Here is a 9146-nt window from a genome sequence, read left to right on the forward strand (position 1 = left end):
TTGTGTGTGTGTGTGTGTGTGTGTGTGTGTGTGTGTGTGTGTGTGTGTGTGTGTGTGTGTGTGTGTGTGTGTGTGTGTGTGTGTGTGTGTGTGTGTAGAAACATGCAGTTCAACTCACTATAGAAAACCGTACATGTGTGACTCATAACAGTGAACACACGGCTACACACGCCCTATGATGACATCATCACCAAACCATCCACAGATCTCTTAAAGCCGCAGTGCTCAAATCTGTCGTTTGGTGTCTGCAGTGACACAGAAATCACATGAACTGCATGTGCGCAATGTCTTGACCCTTGACCTCTGACCTGTGAACTCGAGGTTAGCGGCGTCGTCCAGCAGCTGCTCCTTCATGCTCGCCAGCGTCTCCACGATCATCTCCTTCATCTCCTCTTGTTTACGGTTGGCGATGGCCAGGAGCGAGAAGAAGAGCTCGCCCTCTTTCTCACGCGTGTACTCCAGACGCCGCGGCGTGATCTGAAGATCTCGCTGCATGTCGAACGCCTGAACGCAAACACGCAGCACTTAACACATAGTCATTCAACAACAAGTGATGCTGATTGGTCCGTCGCTGGAGGTCTGTCATCACCTGGTTAATGAAGAGGTCCAGACAGCGACAGTGAACGCCGTTGAGCAGATGGGCCGCCTCCGCCTGCTGGTTCTGAAGCACTTGTCTGGTGAACGGCACTAACACGCGGTGAAGACGCTCTAAACTCTCTCCCAGAATGCTTTGCATCTTCACTCCGGGCGTCTGCGCAGGCGCCCCGCATGCGCAGTGACCCGCCGAGCTGCCGATGAGCTCCAGAGACAGCAGCTGCTTGTAGAGAGCACTGCGATCCGCGTCTCCGGAGCGGGCCGGTTCAGGGGAGGCGGGTTCCGTCGCAGCGCTCGGCATCCGGATGAAGCAGACGGGGAACGACAGACACTCACGCACCCTCTGAAGATCGCTCACCTGCTCCGGGCTCAGCACCTCTTTATTGACGGCGTAGAGGATTATGGGAAGGATGCTGGGCTTACAATCCTCTAACACATCCTCGATGCGCTGAACGTTACGACAGGGAGGAATCATGATCTTCACATCCTAAACACAAAACATGACAAACAAAAACGTCAACAACTAGAACTGATACGTCACGTGTCCAGAATATCAACCAATGTGAAGTGTGAAAGTTTGTTCAGAACACATCTGTGTTTGTGCTTTTTAGAGCTTCGCCGTGTATAAAATGATAGATGTGACAACATTTTTATACAAAATCATTTGTGTTTATGCGAGATGACATGAGCGTGAGTAAATGATGAGAGACTTGTCAGGAACAGCTCACCCAAAAGTGAAAATTCTGTCATCATTTACTTATAACCAGACAGTTTTGCCCCCCACGGCAGGAGAAATGACAATGGCAATCAAAAGTGCCCCAGAACCGTTTGCTGTCCTACATTCTTCAAAATATCTTCTTTTGTGCTCAACACTATGGGAGTCAATGGGGGGCAAAATCTGTTTGGTTGTGAGCATTCTTCCAAATATCTTTCTCTGTGCTCTTCAGAACAAAGACATGAATACACATTTGGAACAACTGGAAGGTGAGGAAATGAAGACCCAAGTGAAGTTTCCCTTTAAGACATGTTTTTGCGTTGATGGTAATAATACGCCTCAGGACTCTAGGGGGCGTTAACGTTTCCTTCACATGAGTGGGAGATTGTGTAAATAACCAACTTAACACACCCTATCAGGCTTAAAACTACAAATAAAACTAAAAAAATGTCCAAGAGACGTCTCTCTGTGATTGGACAAAAGTCTGAGCGAGCGAGCGAGCGAGAGAGAGAGAGAGAGAGAACTACAATGGAGTCAGTCAGTGCCGTCTCCGATACACAACAGTAATAGAAGGTCTGAAGTCTCTCTGAAACAAAGATGACCCACAAACCACAGCTGCTCATGAACACAACGTCTCAAGCCGCAGGCCCATCAGAAGCAACAAAGATCTGATTCAAACACACACACACACCTCTTCACGTGTGTTTGAGCAGGAATGTGTTCACAGGTCAGTTACACACACACGCTGACCATCAGCCGTCTCATTAGAGTCTGGACACTAAAGTGTGTGTGTGCTGAACATAAACACACACACAATTCATTTGACAGCACATGTGATTATAGCAGATGTGTGTGATGGTAAACACACAGTTTTTGTGTTCTCGTCTGACCCGAAGCGTCTGCTACATGAAATGAATCTGAGTTTTGAGTGAGAGACTCGACGTCAGGCGCTTTTATTCAGAAAACACATTTCAGCAGTTGAGCTCCAGGAACATCAACACAAACCAACTAATGAAAAAGAAATTAAGCCGCGACCGAATCCACAAGTATTTACAGGAATCTCCCGCGACGCAGTTTTCCCGTCGCCATGGAGACGCACATCACCATAGCAGCACCCGGAGCTCGGCGGTTATGTGAAGTGCACCAGACCCAAAGAACAGTTACATAAACATCAGAGACTATCCCAGACCAGAAACGGTCTTCGTGTTCCTAACGTGAGAACTACATTTCCCATAAGTCCCTGTGCCTCTGACCTGCAGCAGCGCATGATGGAGCGTGATCTCCAGCTCAGCCAATCGCTGCGCGGCATCTTCGCACTCCTGGATCTCGAGGTCTTGGGCCGGTACCGTATCCCAGCGGCCGCGGTGAGCCGCCAGCTGATGCACCAGCTCGTACTGACCCGGCAACGCCAGACTCAGACGCGTCTGACGCCCATGCGTGAAACACAACTTCCTCCTCCTGCAGGCTCCGCCCTCCAGACCACACGCCCCACCCGCTTCGGCTCCAAGAGGGAGGAGCTTCTCTCCCAGCAGGCAGTTGAGGAGCTGGTATCGGGCCTTGCAGTCCTGACCCAGGATCAGAATGTAGGGGGCGCTGGCGACGACGTTGTGCAGATATTCCTCATCCTGACGCGGTAACGAGATACAGCTGAGCTGACCTGAGACAAGAGAGAGAAATCAAGAGACGATGAGAAGAAATGCGTATGAAAACATTTCTGCACGCAAAACATTTTAAGATCAACAGTAACGCAATACAAAACTAACATCAGCACCGTGCAACTTTTCTATTGTTAAAAATAAAGTAAAAAGTTAACGTAACTATGTTAAAAACTAAGGTTAGTAATTGGCCTGTTATACTCATGCAGCTATTACGCAAGGGTGTATTACAAAAAACATAAGTACGTAAAGTAACGCGCAATTTTATATTTTAACCAGAGATGGCGACAGAGATTATTTATTGCAACTATAATAATTACGTTTGTTGCATTTACGCACAAAAAAAGAAACGTAATTATTTTTGAATCATTTTAAAGGGTCGACTTTGAACTAGAGAAATATAATCAATACAACCAAGCAAGATTATGTTTAATTTACTAAAATTAAAACTTTGAATATGTTTCTGTTCACTGAAATCAAATCAAATATTGACCTAAACATTATATGGAAAAACTTAACTAAATGAAAAATGTAAATGTTGCCTCGTAAGTAAACTGAAATATGTTTTAAGTACTACAATTATAATAAAAATATAATAATAATAATAATATTGTATAGCAACATAAATACCAAATTACAAATATTTGCTAAAACTTTAAATGAGAACTAAAAATCTAAAAGTAAAAGCTCATTTTAAATATGAATAAAACTCAAATTAAAATTATACTAACTCTGCAAACAAGAGAGAAAGTTGAGATTGCAGAAGACAGTTGAAGTGTTTGTGTTGTGTAGCAGTTGTGGGTCTGTGTGTCCTGAGGCGCACATCTCATGACCCGTCTCTGAGCCGGACCAAACACACACAGAAACACACAAAGAGCCGGCAGTCATCCGGGTTATTATTAGGAAGTGGTCATAATCCTCAATGCTGCTGCTGAGTCACTCTCTTATACAACACAAGCCTCTCAGGATTCCATCCCATAATCTGAGCTTTCATCCACAAACACACAGAATCCTGACGTGTTCTCCAGGAGAGTTTTGTGAGCGACTCTTGGGATATTTAACAGAATGTACACAGTGTACTACAGTACATGTACTACAGTGTGCAATATAGACAAATAACGTCAGATAGTTGTGATCTTATTCACGTGTTTTATATTGAAAAATGAAGTTTGCACAAACAGATTCAAAAGTCATGTTTTTTATTACGCATTCCAATCAATCTGCAGTTGGGTTGTTTTTGATTAAGTAGCAATAAAAAAATACAGCTAACTAACACGATAAAAACATGATAATGAAAATGATGATTTTTAAAAATTTGTCAAATCTGTTTTTGCAAATGAACTCTTCGACTGCATTTAAGTAGAAGAGAAGAGGACAGTCAAAAAATACTTTACTGTTGGCGATTTTTATTCATACGATAACGCAGACATGATGTGATCGTAATAGTCATGTTTGATGCTGCATTTAATTTGACGTCAAATAAAACAAGACTATTTCAATCATTCAGCCGGTAAAACTGTGGAGAAACACGGAAAAAAACCACAGAAAAAATATTAAAACCTATAAAACCACAAAAAAATAATAAAACCGATAAAACCACAAAAAAAAAACACGGAGAAAATAATACAACCTATAAAACCCCAAAAAATAATAATAAAACCGATAAAACCACAAAAAAACACGGAGAAAATAATAAAACCTATAAAACCACAAAAAACATGGAAAAATAATACAACCGATAAAACCACAAAAAAAAAAAACACGGAGAAAATAATAAAACCGATAAAACCAGAAAAAAACATGTTAAAATAATACAACCGATAAAACCAGAAAAAAAACACGGAGAAAATAATACAACCGATAAAACCAGAAAAAAAAACACGGAGAAAATAATACAACCGATAAAACCAGAAAAAAAAACACGGAGAAAATAATACAACCGATAAAACCAGAAAAAAACACGGAGAAAATAATAAAACCGATAAAACCAGAAAAAAACACGGAGGAAATAATAAAACCGATAAAACCAGAAAAAACACGGAAAAAATAATAAAACCGATAAAACTAGGAAAAAGTATAAAATCTTGCAGTGAACAAAACGATTAACAATCAGAAGCATAACAGGTGAAATGAATGAATGACATCACACATTATAACAACACTTGACAATAAATCAACAAATTGTATTTGTTATCAATATTTAATGCTTTAGCTAACATAATCTAATGAAGAAAAGACCATTTATTCCTCTGTGTTTGTTTATGTTTATGTTCTGTCACTGTGTATTAACTAATGTTACCACGTTTAATTTTAAACATGTATTAATAAATGCTCTACGATGACTAAATGCTGCAGAATTAGTGTTCAGTGTTAATGTAGATAAATAATGTTAACAAATACAACCATATTTGATAGATTTCACTGGTTACTGGAATAGCCAATCACAGAACAGGGAATGAAACGATCTGGGCTGCGTTTCCCGAAACCTTCTTAACGCTACATCGTTCTTAAGTTATACCTTAAGCTGTACCTTATCGTTAATGCGTGTTTCCCGAAACCTTCTTAGTTAAGTGTACCTTCTGTAAGTCACACTTTCGTCAGGTTGGTCTGGAGCGCTCTTATCCAAAAAGCTTTTCTACATCGCAGTTTAATTTCATATATACAATTTAATTTAATATAAAATTCTATTTAGTATTAAATTTACATTTTTACTTATAAAATACTCAGGTTTAATACACTCAGTGTAGGTTATTGAAGTGTTCTTGTGAATAAAATTGTCATACACTGATGGTTGTTGTTGGCGTTAGTCTATATAAAGTAGGGATGTAACGATTCACCGTGAGCCGGTTGAAAATCGGTTATAATGAGTGACGATTCAAATCGGTTGAGGCTTGAACTGAATCGCAATACATTTTTTGAACAGCAGGGGCCGCTATTTTCACTGCAAACCTAAAAGTGGATGCTGATATTAAATGCAAAAAAAAATCCAAGAAAAGCACAGACAGTATTAGTTTGTTTATATTAAAGAGACTTTTTCTATTATTAATTTGTTATGAAATTGCAGTTTAGTTTTGTTATTTGAAATAAAACATTATTTTATTATACAAAGAAACGTGAAGCATTTAAGAAATAATGCAAGGGAAGTTGTTCATTTCTAATTTGTTTCAACTCATTTTTTAAGAAAAAATCGTGAGTAAATCGTGAATAAATCGCATCGTGAGATCAGAATCGTGACTCGCATCGCATCGTGAGCTGAGTGAATCGTTACATCCCTAATATAAAGGGAATGAATGTTATGGGGAGTTTGGTCAAACTATGGCAGCGAGACAGCGAACAGTTGTCTTAAATCAAAGACGGCGCCATCCACGGAGTCAGTTAGTGTATTTGCACAATTTCATTAGAGAACATTCTAGTCCCCTGGCTACGTGTCAGAAGAGAAAATTCTACACAAATTTAGCCTGACACTGGAGCAAATTCTGCAGCTCTTGCATCTTGTTGGCCCAACTTTGTGGAGACAAACTCGACGGAGCTACCCCCTCTCAGCCCCGAAAATCAGCTGCTGCATGGCGGCTCTTCATTTGTATGTTTTCTGGAGGTGTTTGGGGATGAATATGGGCTGAGAAAGACCTCGGTGCATTCACTCAGTGACAAACATCCTGCTCCGTCATGCCACCGATTACATACGTATGCCTTTCGCCAGGCACGACGTGATGGAGGCACATCACGGCTTCCGTGCCATTGCGGGTGGGACACTTATCCCTACACACAAATGAGTGATTTACGCCCATAATGTGAATCAACACAGATCGTGGAGAACATGAACACATGATGGCAAACTATGAGAATATAAATGACCCTTTCAAAAACAAGCGAAGCCACACAGCCAGTTAATGTAGCTGGTTAAAGCAGAAAACGTATGGCCATGAGGGTGCTTGCAAAATTATACATACACACACACATTTCTTTCTTTATTTCTACTATTTCAGTGAACCCTGATAAATGCAATTTCTACTATTTCTAAAGCGTTTCTTTATAATAAACATTGTTTTCTCCATACTTTACCCACTCTATAACGCAAGGTAGAGCGAACAATGGATTCTCGAGGCATCGATATCAACCTATTCAGCACCAGCGCCACGGACAACACCTGCTTTACCTGAAGTAACCTCAACAGGTATAGTTCGGGGAACACACCTAGAAAAGCCTTTAGAGTCTTCGTAGCGCGCGCTAAGAGACAATGTTATCGGGAAACGCAGCCCTGATCTGTTGTATTGTGTGTTCAAAGCGTCACGATGAGTTAACAGCTCACACACACACACACACACACACATTGTTGGTGTGAGACGGTTAGTGATGCGTGTGTCGAGTTGACACATTTATGATGTGTCAGCAGTAAATTAACATGAATTCTCTCATCACACACATCAAATTAACCACCATTTTACTACAGTAAACACACTTTAACAAAAACTTTACTCTTATTATAATAAAAGCAGAGTACATTTTCACGAGAGTAGCGGCCGATGTCATCGCTTATATCGGACTAAAACTTCTGTCATTTTCACACAGAAAATATTTTCCAGAACATTCAGGCAGGAATTGTCTGGACAGGAAAACTGGACCACAGTGTTCCTGTGAACAGAAGGCCGTCTGGAGCTGATCTCTTACATCTCAATCATTTCATCTGAACCCTTCTCTCTCACAACAGCAAACATGACTTCATGACTGCAAACAAGACTGAACAACTGAGCACACCTGAGTGACACACACACACACACACACACACATGACAGGACGAGATCGGACAGGCCTGAGATCAGACACACACTTCCATGACTTATAATATTTGTGCAGATGTGAAGTCATAAATCACACAGGCTAAATAAATACAGTCATGTTTTGGGGGCTCAAGGGAAACTCAACACAGTTCAGAGGTCACAGGTCGTGAGAGTCAGGGTCAAACATCACAACTTGAAGTCACAGTGTCGTGAGAGTTCTGCAGGAGTTACACAGAACATCAGTACAGTAACACGCACACGCACGCGCACACACGCACGCACACGCAGCTTTGATTTAATTTCACACTCTCATCCTCTGCAGAGTGAAAATCAATGATTTCGTTGAGAAACCGCAGTAAACTTACATCACAACAAGCTGAAGAAAATCATTTGTTACAGGAAAGACTGCAACCACACCTACACACAACCACACACACACACACAACTGAATCAGCTTGTGTGTGTGTGTGTGTGTGTGTAATGTAAATCTGTTCAGGGGAGTTAAGCTTCTTAATTCTGCACCAAATCTACAAAATGTCCAACAGAAATCACCACAACCAACCTAACAACACAACACCAGTTACACAAACATCAAAACAACACGACACCTGTAACACAACATCTGTCCTGAACAACACGCACACTGATGAGCAGAAGACGCACAATAATAAACACACACTCACCGGACTCGAGAGGACTGCACGTGTTACTGTGGTTCTGTCGGATCTCTCTGAAGAAGACGGTGGTCTCTTTCAGGTTCCTCTTCAGCAGAATGTTGTGTTTGTTGTAGTGGCTGAAGGCTCGTGTCAGATCTCGGATCAGTGGACTTGACTTCTGTGGGTTCTCCATCCTGACCCTACAGCAACACAACCCGGACCGTCCCCAGTGTGTGTGTGTGTCACATATCCATCCAAACTACACACCTGACTACAGGTCGAACACACAAATGAAAGCTGAACGTTTGTAAAGAGGCCCGGAGATCACTGCTGGCTGGACCAAACCCACACAACACAACAACGTGTGTGTGTGTGTGTGTGTGTGTGTGTCAGTGCATCAACACAAACACACACACAAACAACCGCCTCCCATGCAGCAGAGAGAGAGAGAGATAACACAGCCCGAAAGATCCGACAGTTGTGATCAATTACACGGGCGCGCGCGCGGAGTCTCGGGCGGACCGGAGGCCGAACCGGGTCACTGCTTCAGATTCGGCGGGTTTTCCTCACAGGTGCGCGCCGATCATCAGTCAGAATCGGAAGACTGTCTGATAATCCTGTTGTCGGTGTCGGTTCGGCGATGAACGTTTCAGATTTCAGCCCAAATAAGTGAAAGCCGCTCCGCCAGTCGCTACTGCTGCTCGTCCGTTTGGCAAAGAGGAATGTGCGGTGGGCGGGGCGTCACGCG

The 9146-nt window shown here is 42.0% G+C and overlaps 1 protein-coding gene across 1 annotated transcript in view; it reads right to left on the minus strand.

The window, feature by feature from the left end:
- The window catches only part of dstyk (dual serine/threonine and tyrosine protein kinase), an 18791-nt gene extending 9645 nt beyond the window's left edge, over positions 1-9146 (minus strand). Inside the window, exons 1-4 of the mRNA XM_057325460.1 lie at positions 8426-9146; positions 2563-2966; positions 590-1081; positions 309-504 (exon numbers count right to left, since the gene is read on the minus strand). Coding sequence (XP_057181443.1) covers positions 309-504; positions 590-1081; positions 2563-2966; positions 8426-8591 — 1258 coding nt within the window. The 5' untranslated portion in view covers positions 8592-9146. The remainder of the gene's footprint in view (positions 1-308; positions 505-589; positions 1082-2562; positions 2967-8425) is intronic.

Source organism: Triplophysa rosa, linkage group LG25 (genome assembly GCF_024868665.1).
Source record: "Triplophysa rosa linkage group LG25, Trosa_1v2, whole genome shotgun sequence".
In the NCBI taxonomy this organism is placed as follows: domain Eukaryota; kingdom Metazoa; phylum Chordata; class Actinopteri; order Cypriniformes; family Nemacheilidae; genus Triplophysa; species Triplophysa rosa.